The sequence below is a fragment of the Ursus arctos genome, unplaced genomic scaffold (genome assembly GCF_023065955.2).
Source record: "Ursus arctos isolate Adak ecotype North America unplaced genomic scaffold, UrsArc2.0 scaffold_8, whole genome shotgun sequence".
In the NCBI taxonomy this organism is placed as follows: domain Eukaryota; kingdom Metazoa; phylum Chordata; class Mammalia; order Carnivora; family Ursidae; genus Ursus; species Ursus arctos.
Window position 1 is genome coordinate 29,192,227 of NW_026623100.1, and position 19,181 is coordinate 29,211,407.

At 35.9% G+C, this 19,181-nt stretch overlaps 1 protein-coding gene across 20 annotated transcripts in view; it reads left to right on the forward strand.

The window, feature by feature from the left end:
• The window catches only part of EHBP1 (EH domain binding protein 1), a 519,124-nt gene that overhangs the window by 449,842 nt on the left and 50,101 nt on the right, over positions 1 to 19,181 (forward strand). For 12 of the 20 annotated variants that reach the window (XM_057308933.1, XM_057308930.1, XM_044377838.3 and 9 more), the window contains 2 exons: positions 9,792 to 9,939; positions 18,190 to 18,297. In XM_057308933.1, coding sequence (XP_057164916.1) covers positions 9,792 to 9,939; positions 18,190 to 18,297 — 256 coding nt within the window. The remainder of the gene's footprint in view (positions 1 to 9,791; positions 9,940 to 18,189; positions 18,298 to 19,181) is intronic. The other 8 variants (XM_048222537.2, XM_057308935.1, XM_057308934.1 and 5 more) reach the window with 3 other exon arrangements.

Consider the following 19,181-nt stretch of genomic DNA (forward strand, 5'->3'; position numbering starts at 1 on the left):
AGTCCTTTTATATTTTCTTCTCATATATTAAAAACCAGATCTCAAACTTAAATTCACATTTTGTTTACTATTTTGCCTATGCATTTTAAACAAATCCGAAATTTAGTAGTTACTACAAAAATAAATGTAATCCCCAGGGTTGATCAAAGATTTAATCTGGCCAGATGGGGCAAACTTGAGAAAGATTTTGACTTTCCACTCTGTTTTGCAACAAGAAAGGCTGATTTTTTTTTTTCTTTCTTTCTTTGTTAGAGAAACAGAGATCAGGCCATCCCCAGAGAAATGAGCAGGTGTGGCCATTTATAAGCATGTCTGCTTATATTACAAACCAGCATAAGAAAAGTTTGAGTTGGGTTGAAAAGGTCTGCTAAACAGTTGTAATGTTTCACCCTAAATCCTATTTATTCAGTCAAGAGCTGATCAAGCTGGCAGTAAAATATCTAGTCTACCCAAACCTTTAAAGATCTTGTAATTTTATTTTTTATTTTCATTCTATCTTCAGTAGCAAGTGAATAGGTGCACTTTGGTAATCCTTGCCTCTGGACAAGCACGGAATTTTTTTTCCCCTTCTGAATGCCTAATAACAGAGCCTTGCTTCCTGTCTAATGATGAAAGGGTGGCAGTCAAGTTCTTTCTCTTAGTTTACTATAAAATTGAGGAATTTCATGGACCATTATGAGAACAGAATCTTGTGAAATACTGGCAGTATTAAGTAAAGCCCTTTTTAAAAGAAAATTTGGGTAGGTTAGCCCAATTAATAAAAGTCCAGTTACTAAGACTGTATGAAACACTGCAGGTAGCACAGTGAAGCACAGGATATTGTGTTATTAAGGATGGTAAAGGATATGGAATTATGGGTTTGTTGGTAGAAATACAATGCTTTGTTTTGCTGTAAACACAAATTTACAAAGAGTAAAGATGCAAAATACATTATTTGAAATAATGTATTTTTAGTTTTGTTAAAACAAGCTTATTTTATGAAAGTATAGGTAGACATATTTCTTAGATAGACTTTTCAATCTATATTTTTCAACTGACTGGATAAAAATATCTAATGTTATGAAAGACACCCATGGGTGGGTAATGATCTCAGCAGCTACACTGACAGTTTCTCATGTTCTAATTCACCTTCACAAATCCATGGCATCATTTTTTGGCTAAGGTAATGTCAGTTGGTGACATTTGCAGCAAGTATAAAAAGGACCCCCCATGGCAGCCATTTTTATTTGATTCTTAAGATCCAAAGGCTGCTGAAAGAACAATTGAATGAAGTTGAGGATTGGAGAAGCTTGATTTTCTTGTTCTCTGTGAAATGAAACTCTAGTCTTTTTCTTCCTCTTCCCCTTAAAAGCAAAAGTCTGCTAGGGGGTTGTAGCTGTGTCAAAGCCGCTGGGATGCCACTGCTGATCACTTTAATTACTACGACTAAGGAGGATAAAATTAAAAGTAGCACCATTGAAGCAGTGGAAGAAAGCTTGCCTAGATGTCGGTGAACTGTGAAATATAAAAATTGCATACCAATACATTTTTATGGAAAGGAAACAAGGAATTACATTACTTATTCTTGAAGAGTTTGTCCTTAAATTGTTCAAGTTTTACTAGTGCATCTATCTATAGCAGATTGTAGACCATTTCAGAACGATAAGGAAAATAGTAACTTGAAGACATGCTGTGAAAGAACTTAATATTTTTTCAGTTGATGTCCAAAGTGATAAGTTCTGATCCATTTTCTATATTTGATAATACTTAAATTTGTTGTATTGAAATACAAGCTCTTTGCACTATAACAGGACTTTTGCCTGATCCTGAAGACATTAGTAAAGAGAAAACTAAAGCTTAAATGTACTACATTCAGCACTTTTGTGAAGGCTTATAACTTAAGATTGGGAACATAAGTTTTAAATGAATATAAACAAATTAGTTTCTCCTCATCTCTTTATATTCATTACCACGAAGGGGAATTTAACCTGATTTGTAAAGCCCAAGAGTAAGTAAAAAAACGGGGTTTTTAAAAAAAATCACAATAACAGTAGGGCCTCGGAAACATTCTCTGAACTCCAGTTATGCGATAGATAGGACCCGTGCTTTGAAATGAGACAATGATTTTCATTTTTACTATACCATTTATAAGATGTGTGACCTTGGGCAGTGTATTTAAGTGAGATTCGATTTCTATCAAATCAGAGAGACAGTAGTTACCTTACAGAACTGTGAGTACTAAACAAGACAGCATGTGTGAAAACACTGTGCACAGGCACAGAGCTAGTATTTACCAAAGCATTTGTTATAACCTGTTTTGTAAAAAGATGGTTGTGGGGAGGGTGGCCTTCCCAAAATACAGCTTGCATCAAACCCTCCCAAAGAGTGCATCCATCATACAAAAGCTAGATTATCCTACATAACTGTCTATTCCAAATAATACTGTATGGCAAAAGGTAAATGTCCTCCGATTCATTCATAGAAATAGGAAGCCTAACTACTTCAGTTTACTTAAGTTTATTTAGACTACGCAGATAAATGAAAGATACATAAATTTCGTACTGTATTGGATTTTTCAAGTGCATTTTTCTTTTTAGTGACAGCCGTCTTCTAAGTTACCTTACCTCTGCATCCCAGTGAAAAGATTCCTTTTTTTTTCTCAGCAGACACAGTAAACTGATGATTTATTTACAGCTAAGTAATTTATTTTTGTCTCTTTTGAATGCAGAATGGTCAAAACAGATAGCAATAACACATTTCTACTTGGGTAGGTTTAAGCAAACCATTATTGTCAGAAATACTCATTATCTATATATTTGAGCAGTTTGTGCTGAAGGGTGTACAAAAATAATCTTCATCTGTACTCTCTGGTCATTTTGGTCCTTTGACATAAACAGTGTGTCTCTTCTGAGTAAAAGATCCATAGATTTTGTTGCTAACTATTCTGTAAATATTGCTGCAAAAATCATCTTTTAATGGAGCTTATATATAAAAATTTAAATGAAATAGTTTTACTTATAGTGAATCTGGAAATTAATACTATCAATTAAATTAAAAATTATTGCATAACCAATTGCTTATAATTACAAGCTTTTCCTTTTGACCTTAACAATTAGCTTCTATTTTCTCAGTTGGTTCTTTGTCTTAAGGCAAGTTAATGGGTAAGAAAACAAACAACGCAGATACGCCATCCCGCTGGAGAGCTCTAGGCCCAAGCAAAATTGCCTCTGTGGTGTTAGGACATTAGTAGAAAAGTAAATCAAGGCAATCTGATAGGGAACTAGAATTCTGTCAATCAGGCTCAAGATTTTGTGCTGTGTCCATAAACTTTGTTTACTGTAGGGTTTTATGAGTTGTAACCTGCCCTTGCAGTCTGTTAATGAGGCTAAATCTTGCTACTTGAGAATTGAATTACAGCACACCTCTGGGCTAATGGTTATAAACAGAAAGTCCCATTAGGGCTGCATTCTGATTTGTTCATTTGCATTTTTTTCTATTGTATAGAGAACAATGACGGGTAAATAGGTACAAACAAACAATTTACATGGAAATTGATAAAGTGTCCCTAATTAGTATTTAGAGTTGGTTTTATTAATGATTGCCTGCGTTAAATTGCACTCTCGGTAAGCTCTCAGAAACATTTGCAGATGGGAGTATTATTGGGGGAGGAGGGAGACCAAGAGGAGGTGGTAGCTGGTGAGAAAAAAATTAGGTTCTCATTTCATATTTAGAAAGGTAGAATCATTTATTTCATTTTAACTCAGTTAAGATGACACAAGGCCACTTCATTTTAGTCTGAATCACCAAATTCCAGCTCTGCAAGAAGTTATTATTCATGCAGTGAAATTCACTTAAACCTAGTTGCCTGAGGCATATCAAATAATGGTTTTTATTGGTGCTCTTAACTTTTCTTAAGTTTGAAAGATGAAAGTTTAGTAAAAGCTCAATTTTCCTCAGTTGGTCGTGTAATTTGATACTTTTGGGGATCAAATATTTTAGTGGTTAAGAACAAGGGCTCTGTAGTCAAACAGACCTGGGCTGGACTCCCAGTTCTGACATCAGTTCTAGTTGTTGTGAACTTGAAACTCTAAACCTAAATATTCTCATTGGTAAAAATCGGAGTGTGAAAATTAAATGACATCATGCATATAAAGCACTTAGCACATAAAAACTAAGAAATACCAGCAACTATACCTGAATCACCATTATCAAGCATGTATCTCCTTCTATTCCTAGTATATTTTCCAAGTTCAGAAATATTAGTAGAGAACTGCTGATTTATCCATATTATTCTCCTACCTTCACCCTGCCTGATGCATACTACTCCTCTAATTACAAGTAATCTTGTGTCTCTAAATATTAAGAAAATTTCCCTCCTGTTAGATCTCTCTTCTTTTGCTCCTTCCACAACTACTACCCACCCCAGGAAGCCGACCATTTCACCTTTTCCTTTCTTCTCCCCAGATTCTTTTTTAAAACTAACTTTTATTATAAAAGTAGTACATGTATATTACAGAAAATTAGAAAATGAAGATAAGCCAAAGTAAGAAAACAAAAATATCACATTTCCACATCAGATATCTCTATCATAACAACTTTGTGAATATCCTTCCAAGTCTTTTTCTATATATATATATTTATATGTGTATTTATTTTGCCAAAATGACAAAATGAGGTTATTACTGTATAAACTGGGTTTTTTTTGCAATCAACTTGTATTTCCTCTTATTAAAATACTATGGTTATATTCAGATTTCTGTAATTGATTCAGCAATGTCCCTTACAACTCGTTTGTCCAAATCACTGTCTAACCCAGGACTATACATTGCATCTGGTTAGGTTTCTTTTGTTGGTGGTGATGGTGATTGGTTAGTTGGTTTTTGTTGTGTGTTTGTTTTCATAACTTTCTTGTTAAAATGACCAGGTCAGTTATCCTGAATATCATACGTTTCTGGATTTATTTAGTTGCTTCCTTGCTGTGTCATTTATCATGTTTCTCTATCCCCTGTGTATATGATAAACTGGAAGTTATTTAGTGGATTCACTTTAAACATTTGGGCTAGAATATTACTGGTGGTGTGCACTTTCTATCCTTCACATCAAAAAATATATGGTCGACCTGACATTAGTGATGCCAGGACTGACCATTAGATCCTAATGGTCCCTAATCCCCGATTTAGTTCTGCCATTTAGTTCTCTTCATTTACAAGTAGGTTTTCTCCTTGCAGGTAGGACATAATCTTTGTGGTGTCACTTAAGCATATGTTCTAATTACTATTGCTGTGTAAAAACTACCCCAAACTTAGTGGTGTAAAAAAAAATTGTTTTTATGCTCACAGATTCTGTGGGTCAGGACTTTAGAAAAAGCACAGTGCTTTGTCTCTGTTGCGCGTCGTCTGAGGCCTCTGCTAGGAGACTTGAACAATGGGGCTTGACTCAAAATGGTTAAAGACTGAGGTCTCCTGAAGGCTTCTTCATTCACATATCTGGTATGTAGGCCAAGAAGACTCAAGGTTTAATTTGGCTGGCATGATAGCTGGGTTTCGAGAGAGTAAAAAATGCAAGAATTTCAAGAACTGGGCAAAAGGGGTATGGCCTTTCCTACCTAGCCTTTGAAATCACCCACCACACTTAAATATTCTACTGATTGTAATACAAGTGCCTAAAGCTGGCCGAGATTCAAGGGGAGAGGAATTAACCTCTACTGCTTGATGAGGGAGTGGCAAGGTCACATTGCAGAGAACATGTGAAATGAGAAATACTGTCATGGCCATCTTTGGAAAATACAGTCTGCCACAGCATAATATGAATATCTAGTTTCCCATCAGACATTTATCAAAGAGCTTTAACAACTGTTGATAATCCATGCCAGAGTCATTCTTTTATGAATGACAAGGTTATGTTTTTGTAATTTTACCTCTTAAAAATTATTATAGCTGGTATTATTGTATAACGTAAAGCTTTCTCTCATTGACTGGGACTATTTAGTTACCCTGAAAGTCAGTTCTTCTTTCCTCTTATTGTAAATTTTCAGAGTTGTTTTAAAAGCTGCCTTAAATGAATTTATACATCCTCCTAAGAACTTCAAAAAAAAATTTTCCCTTTATTCTTTTTTTTTTTTTTAAGATTTTATTTATTTATTTATTCGACAGAGATAGAGACAGCCAGTGAGAGAGGGAACACAAGCAGGGGGAGTGGGAGAGGAAGAAGCAGGCTCACAGCAGAAGAGCCTGATGTGGGGCTCGATCCCATAATGCCGGGATCACGCCCTGAGCCGAAGGCAGACGCTTAACCGCTGTGCCACCCAGGCGCCCCCTCCCTTTATTCTATTCCTCATTCTGTTTTCTTTTTTTTTTTTAATAAATTTTTTTTCTACACCCAACATGGGGCTCAAACTCACACCCCCGAGATCAAGAGTTGCATGTTGTACTAACTGAGCCAGCCAGGTGCCCCATCTAACTTTTTGAATATCACAGTGAATTAATGACTTTTCATTGATTTGATGTGTGATTTCATTGATTCAGTTCATTGCAGGCAATGACTGAAATACTGAAATTGTTTCAGTTTGTCCGCTAGGAGCTTCAAGCATGTCTCTGGGTCCATTTGATACCCCTATTAATCTACTCCCATTAATTTTGACAGCTCTCATTTCTAGTCATCTCACAATATGTGAAAGAACTGCTTAGGTTTGAGCTCCACCAATCTGGTGTGTACCCCTCCTGTCCCTAATAGGATTGCCTACCAAGTTTGATTGCCCTTTTTTTTTTTCTTAAGATTTTATTTGAGAGAGAGTAAGTGAGAGAGAGAGAGAGAGCACAAGTGGTGGGGAGGGGCAGAGAGAGTGGGAGAAGCAGACCCCCTGCAAAGCAGGGAGCCCAATGTGGAGCTGCATCCCAGGACCCTGGGATCATGACCTGAGCTACAGGCAGATGCTTAACCAAATGAGCCACCCAAGCACCCCTTGATTGCCCTTTATAATGTTCAGACTCACTAACCTCTCACATTTACTGCAGCCATTTTTCATGAAAGTGTCTTCTACTTTGATTCTCAGGATACACCAGCATTCTAGTTCTTCTCTTTCTCTGTCTACTTTCCCCCTTCTTGTCTAAATACATGGATTTTTTTTCCATGTTTTAGTCAGTAGTTCCCCTTTTTCTCTGTATCTCTTCAGGTACTTGCATATATTCCTGTAGTTCCAGCTCTGTAGTCATAGTTTGACTTCACTTCCTAACATGAATTTCACTTCCCAACTACGTCCTAACATCTTCACTTGGATGTCCAGCCAGCCTCTCAAACCCAATCTGTCTTACTCCTGACTTCTTCTCCCTCCCTTCCTATAGCTCCTCTTAGTTCATCTTTATTTTTGGTGCCACAGTTTTACTAGTTGCCCAACTTTAAAACTTCTGAATCAGCTTCTTTCTTCCCTCCACATCTAATCAGTTATCAAGAATTGGTATAGGTACCAATTCTACCTCTAACATATTCTTACACCGTCTCTTTTATTCCAGTTACCACCATCCTACTTCTGGACCTACAGCTTCCTTAGACTAACATGAGAGCCTCCTACCTAGTCTCTTTCCAGTTTCTCTATGCCAGCCTATCTTAAACACTGTTGTCATATTCATCTTTCTCAACTAACACCTCTCTTTGGTCATTCTCCAGACACACACACACACACACACACACACACACACACACACACAAAACCAAACCTTTAAGTGGTCCTTGCTTTCTTTATAATCAATCACCATATTGGATAGGGCTTCTACAGTCTTATTTGCCCAGCTTTATTTTTCTTGCCTTGTCTTTCTCTTATTATTTTTGCCTTATGCTCAGGAAAACTGGACTATGTACTTTTCTCCATTGTACTTTCTTGCCTCTGTGTCTGTGTATTGTTCCCACCTCCTAGTTTCTCCTACAGTGACTGACAACTTCTGAGTACCATCTCTATGCATTCTAAATCCTGCTCGTTCTTCAGGCTCAACTCAAAAACCATGTTTGGTTTTGCCATGTTTGGTTCATACCTTCTGTTTGTCCCTCAGACAGAAGTGTTCTTTTTTTTTTTTTTAAGATTTTTTTATTTATTTGACAGAGAGCACAAGAAGGGAGAGCAGCAGGAAGAGGGAGAGGTAGAAGCAGGCTCCCCACTGAGCAAGGAACCTGCTGTGGGACTCGATCCTAGGACCCTGGGATCATGACCTGAGCCGAAGGCAGATGCTTAACCAACTGAGCCACCCAGGCGCCCCAGAAATGTTCTTTCTTCTGAATTCTTGGTGTAGTTTGATCAGACTTCCTTATTATGGCCATTTTATCCTTCCCTCTATATTATAAACGTTTGAGAGTATAAATTACAAGTTTTCATGCTTGAAATTTCTATAGCAAGTACCAAGGACAAGGTATGTCCTAAGGACCAGAGATACAGAGATAAATTAGATGTAGCTCCTTCCTTCAAGTAGCTTAGTTCTATTGATAAAGAGGCATTTGTACAGAGTTATAATGTAACTTGATAAATACTATTTTTAAAAGTAATAGCACACACACACACACACACACACAGAGTAAGGAAAGCTTTATGCCACCAGAGGGGAGGAGGGAAGAATAGTCAGGGGAAATTTAGTGGATTTAAACTGAATCTTGAAGAATGAGTTAGGAGTTAAATAAAATGAGAGAATATTCCAGGAAGTGGAAATGACATATTCAAATTTCTGGGCGTGGAACTACACTATACAAGCAATTCTGTATAAAATAGATGTGAGCTTTTATGGAGGTTGGGAAAGGTTAAGGGAAGATAACTCTGCAAAGATGTGTTGGGACCACATTATTTCAAGTTTTGTTTTGCTATAGTGATGCCTTATTTTATATATTTTCCAGTTTACAAAGCACTTTTACATTATTACAATTCATTATAATCCTTTCTTAGTAAGCAGAAATTTTAGTTACTTAGTTCTTTGTAGTTTTTCATTATTTTAAATATAAAAAACCATCTCAGATTTTCTTTTTTTTTTTTAAGATTTTATTTATTTGGGAGAGAGAGTGCGTGTGCCCGAGTGCAGGAGAGGGGCTTTGGGAGAGGGAGAAGCAGACTCCCTGCTGAGCAGGGAACCTGACATGGGGCTTGATCCCAGGACCTGAGATTATGATCTGACCTGAAGGCATATGCTTAACTGACTGAGCCACCCAGGGACCCCTTATTTTTTCTTCTTAGTGTGCATTTAGGGAAAGAGGGAGTAGGAATGGGGGTAGTACATCAGTTACCCAATTCTGATTTAAAAACTACCAACAACTATAACTTGTATAACTGATATACTATCTCCATTCCACCCCAGCCCCCTCAAAATACTATTTCTTATATTTGATCAATATGCTGTAGCAGCATTTAATGCTATTGAAGATAACTGTTAGCCATTGTTCTATACCTTCATTAGAAAATAGCAAGTTAAGTTCTATTTTAAAAAAATAAGGTATTAATTGAAATTCTGTTTTTAGTATTATGACTTTTTTCTGTAAATCTGATTATTTTATTAATAATAATCCCCACTGTTTTCTCAGTAATTTATATTGCCAACCAATCCTTAAAGGCTAGTTTGAATTTTTAGCAGACATTTTAATACAATAATTTGTAAATATTTTATAAAAATCTGATTCTAGAATGTCTTTTTAAAATGATGTGACATCCAACTGATATAGAGCATCCTATTTATAATGTGGGCCAAGCACCATGCTGTAAACCAGTTACTATCATGATGATCAGATTGAAAATGAAATTGCATTTCTGTCAATTACTGAGTTGGCAACTGTTCAATATATCTTAGCAGCAAGATGAAGAGCGACGTCGGCAGCTGAGAGAGAGAGCTCGTCAGCTAATAGCAGAAGCTCGATCTGGAGTGAAGATGTCAGAACTTCCCAGCTATGGTGAAATGGCTGCAGAAAAGTTGAAAGAAAGGTCAAAGGCATCTGGAGGTGAGTTAAAGAATCTTGTATCATATTCTACAGACAACCCAGAAATCTGCAGTGGACCTTTGGGACATTTTATTCTTACTTCAAAATGTTGCATCAAGTACATAGTTTCTAACCTATTGATATGTTGCAAAAAAACTATAGGAAGCTTAGCAAATCAGAAGATAACTGTTGCTGTTTTCCAAATCAACTTTTTGGTTTAATTTTTACTTTCTTAGAATATGATTTAGGAAAAAGCTCATACAGACTTTGGTTTATGATTCCCCAGGATGCCTCATTAATTGTAGTAGGAGTGAGTAAAAGACAAGTCCTCAATGTCTAGGTCACGAGGCTTGTTAGTGGTGAGGTTTGGCATGAAAGATCTATGCTTGGAACTGGATCTTTAGAAAGTAGCTTTAACACTGTTCTGGCCTCATGTGTAAGGATTTGGGGTAAGCCCCATATCCATTTCTTCTTAGTCTGCTTATTCTAAGAAGATCTTCTTCAGTATCTGCAGAAATTATTCTCAGCTTGATGTTAGTACAGGACTATAGATACAATTAAGGAGAGTTGATTTTGCCTCTTAATGCTCAATTAGGGCATCTTTAACTTGGAACTTTTTACATTTTTGTTTAAGGGGAGTATACTCAAGAGGCCTGGGTTTTTGTTTTGTTCTGTTTTTTAATTTCAAAGGTGTATAACCTATTTATGAACCAAACATGCCATGTACTTGTCCTGAGTTAATCTTAGAATGCTAAGATCACTCTGAAGAGTAGGCAAGTGTGGACTCGAATAAAAACTTAGAGAACTGAAACAGAGGTAAGCTATTTCTAGGTCGGTGATAAGTTTCTTCAAAGGAAACTGAAACTTACTGCTGTTTTTCCTAATTGATTCCTTATATTAAAAGCTCACTGTTTTAGAGAATTCCAGTTAATGCCTATAGCATATAACTTTCCATCCCATAAATTTGAAAGCTGCTTTCCTAAACAGCTGTGTATCTGTCCCTCTGGTCTTCTCAGAATGTTTATCTTCTTAAATCCTTCATCTTACTTTTCAACTCCTCTCATTCAGAATTTTTATTGCAATTTCTACACTCTCTACTACAGTTTTATAGTAACATCAGTAACTATTCATAGCTACATTTATATAATGCTATGATAATTTGCTTTCATTTACTATTAAAAACAAGATGTTTCTTTGGCATCATAAAAACTCCAGGTATTCTAAGTAAGTCATAAAAATCTTTGCCTCCTTCTATCTCAGAATATAGAAAAAAACTCATATTCTTGACCCTCCATATAAAGTGTTCTAAAGCTACTAATGCTCCCTTCCTGTGGCATCATAAACTCATAAGAGAAACTCATAAACTCATCATAATAATAGGATAGAGAGGCATCCAGTGTCTCTTTTAATATTTTTCTCAGTGGTGAGCAAACAATAATGCTATTTTAAATAAGCTGTAAACTCTGGGAAGGCTAAGAATTACAAGTTTTAATTAATTATTATTCATGATTACTATTTTTAGATAGTTTGGCTAATGTTAAAATGACGTTTCAGGGTTCAGGCAGATGTCACTGGATGACAACAAAGGCTTTATCATAGACCATGAGGGGAGCTCACTCAAGTCTTCTCCAGTACTGATGCTGACTGGTCTTTCACTGCTAACTCTCTAGTCCATGTGGTCCCTCCTGATAGGTTCTTCTTCTCATGAGCTCTTTCAACTGTCTCTTCCTTTATACCTTCTCATTTTTTCTTTCTCCTCCTAGTCTAAGGTGTCACTTGATCTACTCTTTGGAAGACTCAGCACACTGATCTTCATCTTTTCTTTCTTATATCTATTTTTATATCTTTTTTATCTATTTTATTTTTATGGATAAACCTTATGCCCCCATCAATCAGGTATTTGCCTTCTAATAATCAAAGCCAAGCTTTTCTTCATCTATGAAAAGTCATAGATAGAAAGTGTCATCTGTATAATTGGTCTTATCACTATAATCCGACCCCAGCTGAGACTAAGCCAGGACTAGATTAGGTAGAGAGACTTCATCAGTATGACAACCCAAAGAATGGGTATCTTCCCTACTTGGTAACCAGGGAACATGAAGACCTGATTCTGGCATCATTTATTAGTCAACAAAGTAAATAAAAACAAATGAGGATTGGGTTTGCAGAGCTAGCAAAGACGTATAGACTAGAACAGGGAAAACCAGGTGAAATGAAGATGGGATGGGGTTCAATAGATAACTTATGAAAACCTGAAGAATCTAGACTCTGTTCCCTAAGAAGATCAATGTGACCAGGGTCCATTTCTCTTATGAGACACACTATATTTTGGATATTGAAAGCAGCCACATATCAGATGGTAGGCTCTTAATCAGAGCTAAGGTTGACCTACAACAAGTGGAGTAGGCCTATTCCCTGACCTCAGTAAAGGTATGTGGATCAGGCTATGTGTGCTCTGGCCTCAAGGTCTAAGCTGAAGCTGTTGAGGTTGGGAATAGGGGAAAAGACCTTTAAGACAAGTGAGAGGGTAAAATTCCTGCCTGACATTCAACCATTATACGCATTTATCTAATGAGCCATGATAGCCACTGTGCTAGGCCAGGATTTAGCAAACTTCCTGAAAGGGCTGAAGTAGATATTTTAGGCTTTGAAGGCCATATGGTCTCTATCTAAACTACTCACTACTGGCCTTGTTGCCTGAAAGTAGCCTTGAACATTATGTAAGTGAATGGGCCTGCTGGTTATTTATCCCAAAACTGTGGTGAGCTAGATTTTCCCACCATGCTACAGTCTGCTGACCCTTACACAGCAAATGAGAAATTCACTTGGGTTCACAAGAGTCTAATTCCTAAGGGAAAATCACCTTACGAGATTGATAAGTCAGGGGGAAAAATTAACCAATTAGTATTTACTCTTCTATTGTCTAGTGGGAATCATCCGGTCTGAATAAGGAATAGTGTGAAAGGAGGAAAGAGAAATAAGTAGGGCCAGCCTAGATAGAGGACAAGGATAGGAAGATTTTGGAAGCAGTGGTCCAGAGGGACAAAGGAGGGGGTAGTCAAGAGCTGAAATAATAACAAGGAAGCGCAGCTTGGGGAATGTGTCCAGCATGAGCATTACTCAGACTCATTGCCTGAACCTACTTGAAAAGCTTGCTTTTTTCTGTTCTCAAGCAGCAACCTGTCTCAGTGAGCAAAGGAAACAGTAAATTTGAGGTCAGGTGTGTTCAGCTTCATGGTGTCCACAGAAAATACACACAAGGTATTTTAGGTCCTGTAATAGCTGTATTCATGCAACCCACTTGCATCCTATTGCAACCAGAAATTGCCTAATTCTTGTGAAATAAAAGAATATCTGTCCAAGGAGCTACAGGCTAGCTTTTCCTCATCCTCTTTTTGACATAATTTTAGGGCTTATGAGAGAATCAGGTGATATTGCAATGTACATCATGTTTTTTCAATTTCTGCCTCATTTGGTAGTTATAGACCTATAATAACCTCATTTTAAAATCCTGGTTCTATTTAGCAAACTTGTGGGTTCATTTTATTGTATTGATCTTTACTTGGCAAGGTACAGGTGTTTCAGGATAAAGTTTGGTATTTTCATTTTTAGTTGTATGATGTTGTGGTTTGAGAATATGGCCTGAATTTCTGCTTTGGGAATTAATAAGCTTTTATTTTGACCAAATAAATGTTAAATTTTGTTAATGGTCCATGGGTACTTGGAAAAGAGGTATTATCCTGTTTTAAGATATTATATCGTATGTTTACTACATATTATATATGGTATATTAAATATGATATGTATTTTATTTATTATATATATTTATTCTTATCACTTATCACTTTGGTTTGAGTTAGGTTAGGGTCATTTAACTTTTCAATGGACATTGTTGCCACGCCGACTTAGATAAAGTAGTGTACTTTGTTTTTACATTTCAAGTGTATAAAGGAAATGTTTTTTTAATTTCATCCATGAGAATGTTTTTGTGCCTGTGTTGTCTCTTTCAGTTATGGCAAATAGACTTATCTAAATTTGTTGAACCAAAATGAAATCTTACAGGCCTTCAGTAATTTTCATTTTCAGCTTCTATTAATAATTATATTTGTATTGTGTTTTCTGTCTTATGTTTGATTTCTATAGAATAACTTTAAAAGTCATTAATTTTAGGGGCGCCTGGGTGGCTCAGTCAGTTAGGCGTCTGCCTTCAGCTCGGGTCATGATCTCAGGTTCCCGTGTCGGGCTCTCTGGTCAGCAGGGAGTCTGCTTCTTTCTCTCCCTTTGTGCTCGCTCTCTCTCATTCTCACCCTCTCTCAAGTAAATAAATAAAAAATAAATAAAATTATTAATTTTATAGGGACCTTCAATGTGAATTAAAAATTCATAATACAAGTGAGAAAAATTTTTCTGAATATATTTTCTGAATTTTTTTCTGAATATATTTTTATGATCACTTCAGTTTCTTTTTGTAAAAGTGCTTTTTTTATTGTCACCAGATACCCCTTTTTTTTCATTCAGCTTTCTTAAAAATGAAGAGTGTTGTAAGACCGGCCTTATTGCTGTGCTGTTAATCATACCACTGGGATTCCCATTTTGCTTATAGTGCTGCTCAGTGTCAGCTGAAATGCACTCTCATTCCAGTGCATATCCAATTTTCTTTTACCTGTTCTTGCAAATATGTGCCATATTCGTAAACCAATTTCTGTTGGGTCTCTAGTTTACTTTCTGCCATGCTCACCTACTGAGTTTTCAGTTGTCAGCCATAAAGATAGATTAGATAGATAAATAGATGTCATAAACATAATATGTGACATCTCACTCAGAGACACATGCACTTTAGTTCTGCTAGAATGCATTTACACTATTTCCACAGGTGTTAAGAAATGTGTAACATTAACTGTTGAAAAGAATTCAAGGGTTTGTCCTAAAAACTGAAGTCAGTGAATGGAAAGAAAGTAGAAATCCATTCTTATGAAGACTTGAGCTGTATAGGAGATCAATTTTTACTCTTGCCCTCCCCAATAGTAATCCTTTTATCTAAGGTTAGCAATACATACATAAACACTGAGTTAACCCACTCAGCATTGCTGGTGAGTAGGCGTGTAAATAGAGTTCATTTCGCTGGAAATAAACTGAATGGCACCCATTTAACATCACACAGGAACCCAGCACTGTATACGTGAAAAATGAAAGGAAGTACAATTTTCTACATATCCGCGGAACCTGGAAGTACCCATATCTGACCACATTTCCAGATTTAGGTGTTTCTTTTCATAACAATGCCATCCTTCTAGTCACTCAGACAAGAGGGTCAGTTTTCACGTCTGCTTCACCCTTCTCCTCCTCACTATCCCTCCCCAACCACCCAGTGTCTAGCCAGTAGGTTTTCAAATCACATCATACCCACTCCCAACTCTTATATACTAGGTTAGGCTCTCTGTACGGCTTGCCTGGAGGTTATCACAGTCTCTAACCTTGATTTCCTGCCTCCAGCCTTTCAGTTCTCCAGTCTGACATCTAGGTCAGCAGTCTCACTCACATGAAGGATGATGTCACATGCATTGTACACTCCCGTGGGCAATCCCTAGACCACTTTTTCTTTCACATAAGAAGGCATATCAGAATGGAAGCAAGAGTGATATTTTAGGATTAATATTGAAGCCACTGTAATTTATAAAAGTCATAAACTTCAATGCATATATTACTAATTATTTTGTACATATTTCACAACTCATTACAATAAGACATTTAGATAGAAAATTGCTTATATAGACTACTCCTAAAGAACACAGTGCTGATCATGTTAGAGCACCAATATCTCTCCATTCCTATCAAGTAGAATTTAAACTTCCAGTTCTGCCCTTCAGGGCTCTCCGCAGTTTTGCCTCTCAAGACTTTACCTCCCATTATTTCCTTTTATGTATGCTTTGAAGGTTAATGCTTCCAAAGAACGATTCCTGGTACTATTGGCAAAGGGTAGTCTTTTCATCTTTTGCATTTGCTCTGTAACTTACTTTTACTTTTACCCCCAAACGCTTATCTGTCCTACATAGTTTTGTAGTTACTTGAATATATACCTTTAAGGTGGAATAAGTGTCTTATACAATTTGCTATCTCCTCAACATCTAGCAATGTTTTATAAATTGTAGGTACAGTATGCAGAATGAATGTTGAATTTTATGCTTTCCCTCTAGGTTAATTATGGTCAGTAATAATCAATAGAGGCTGGTTGACAGCAACAAAGTACGGCACTCTAGAAACTTACAGTAAACTGTCTCTGGCAGAGTAATACAAGGAAGTGTTCTAAACACTTTTTTAGCACTCAGGAAATCCTTGTTCATTCATTTAGGTTGACTGCAAAATTATTTAGAGAATTTTTGAGGATAATGACGATACCAATATTTATGAAATTAGTTGTGTTAAGCACAGCTGATTAGAAAATATCTCTCAGGGGTGCCTGGGTGGCTTAGTTGGTGAAGTGTCTGCCTTCTGTTCAGGTCATGATCTCAGGGTCCTGGGATCGAGCCCCATATCAGGGAGCCTGCTTCTCCCTCTCCCTGCCACTCCCCCGGCTTGTGCTCTCTCTCTCTTTCTGTCAAATAAATAAATCAAATCTGAAAGAAAAGAAAGAAAGAAAGAAAGAAAGAAAGAAAGAAAGAAAGAAAGAAAGAAAGAAAGAGAGAGAGAGAGAGAAAGAAAGAAAGAAAGAAAGAAGGAAGGAAGAAGAAAAGAAAGAAGGAAGGAAGGAAGAAAAGAAAATATCTCTCAACTGATTATACTTAAATAATATAGCCAAGTATAATGCCTTAACAATTTGAAGGCATTTAGCAATGTTTTTTCCCAGGGTCATTTCTCAATCTTATTTTTCTTTGTTGTGTTCTTCTAAATGGCTTACGTAGTACATGTAACATCTTCAATAAATGTAAACTATTATCATTAATATTAATGATCATAGTAAGTATTTACTTGGGGAGGCCCCAAATCAAACATGAAGGTATGCAGGGAAAAGTACAAGTATTGAAGGATTAAGCCAAAACTGAAATTTTGGAATTTTTCAATTGTGATTATGTTGGAATACATCATTATTAATAAAAGTTGCCCAATAAAATGTTAATTGTAAAGTAGTAAGGGTATTCTTTGGCTTTCATGGCTAGACAGGTATTTCCCTAAAAGGTACACTGCCTGTCAATAACAGAATTTAAAGCTAAACCTCTAACATGCAAATCCAGTTATTGGTATGCTTTTTCAAATGCATAAAATTCAAAACTACTTAACCAATTTTATCACTTCGGTTTAGAAAGGAAAAAAGTATAAAATAGAAAACTTTAATGTAAAAAAAACCTCCACTAATTAATTGTGACCTAAAACGTTTTACTAAGTGTATAAAAAAATAGTGTGCAGGGCGCCTGAGTGGCTCAGTCGTTAAGCGTCTGCCTTCAGCTCCGGGCATGATCCCAGGGTCCTGGGATCGAGCCGGGCATCGGGCTCCCTGCTTCGCTGGGAGCCTGCTTCTTCCTCTCCCACTCCCCCTGCTTGTGTTCCCTCTCTAGCTGGCTGTCTCTCTCTGTCAAATAAATAAATAAAATCTTAAAAAAAAAAAATAATGTAAGACTTCCTCATTTCCGTTTATTTAGTTTTGAATAGTAACGGTTTTTCCCAGGTTTCAGTCTTCCAAGATGTACTGTTCTAATTGTTTCTGAACTTTCTTTTGCATAAGGTACAGTCTATTCCAGTCTGATCTTGTCTCTTAATTTATTCGTAATGCTTTTATGATAATATTCATCAATAGTAGAAAAGCATTCAAGTCTTCATGCAAATGATTTAAATATAGCTACAAGTTTATGAAGAATGATTTGTTTCTTTATACATTTATATCTAATAAATGCTAAAAATGTGAAATTTAGAAATATTATTTAATGACTTTATTACCAAATCAACTTTATTTTTGTATGCTGTTATTGGAGATTACTTACACATTACAACTTAAGATATAGGTACTTGATGAGCTCGGTGACTTAGAGACCATGTGTGGCAAATTGTCAAAACCTTTGTATCTGCTTTGATGTTTCAATTCATCTTTGACATGTGAATGGAAAATATAAATGTTAATCCAGTAGTGAAAAGTGACTTAAAAACTGATTTCTTGCTGATCTGTGTCAGACCATATTTGAATAACTGTCATTAAAGTACTGGGTTTTCTACTTCAGTGTTTTGGATAAATGATATAAAATAGAAATAATATACTAACATTATTGCTACATGTTCCTACAGATGAAAATGATAATATTGAGATAGATACTAACGAGGAGATTCCTGAAGGCTTTGTTGTAGGAGGTGGAGATGAACTTACTAACTTAGAAAGTGACCTTGATACTCCCGGTAATTTCAAATTATATTTTGCATCCTGCTGCATGGCAAGCTTTATCATTATATTTTTATTATTATCTCATCAATAATAATAATAGGTTCTTTTTGTAGTTTTATTACATCTGATGCCCTCACAAATCATTTAGCTAAATCCACCTTCCATCAATTTTATGTTATTTTGTTTTAGATTTAATGTTAAAATTAGCAATAAAATTAGAATAATAAATTGTACTTTGCATACTGAAGTTTATTTTTGTATTTTATAGTATATGAGATAATTTATAAGCATTCAAAAATTGGTTTCCCATCTCGGCCTAAATATTTTACTGTGTTGTTGCAAAGTATAGATGTAGTACCTGTGGAATACTTCAAATGCTTGAACATCAACCATGGATCAAATCTTCTGACTTGATTTAGAGCTGATAGTCTTAGTTGTAATATTATTTTGCAAATTTTGTGCTTACTTTAAATAATACTAATAAATTAATTTATGCTACTCAATAACTAATTACAATAAGACACTTTGAAAACTGCTTATATAGACGGCTATTAAATTAATCTTGTATCTTATGTCAGTATTATACCAATAATCATTAAGCTAATCTTTAAAATATAAAGGTACTTACTCATGGTTTAATAGATGAGTGTTCTAGATGTATTGCCTTTATAAGTCAGCATCAGATAGCAATCCAAAGCTTTGTGTACCTGAGAGATTCCATAAATGCTTTTTGAATTAAATTCTTATAGCAAGAAAAAGTGGCGATCTCTCTAGACTTAAAGGTGAGGAAACAAAGTCCCTAATATTATCTTTTTCTGTAAAAAGCTAAAGGGAGTGAGAACAGGTATTCTTCTTCCCAACCCTGGCATGCCTCTTCAGTGCTAATCTGCTTTGTTTC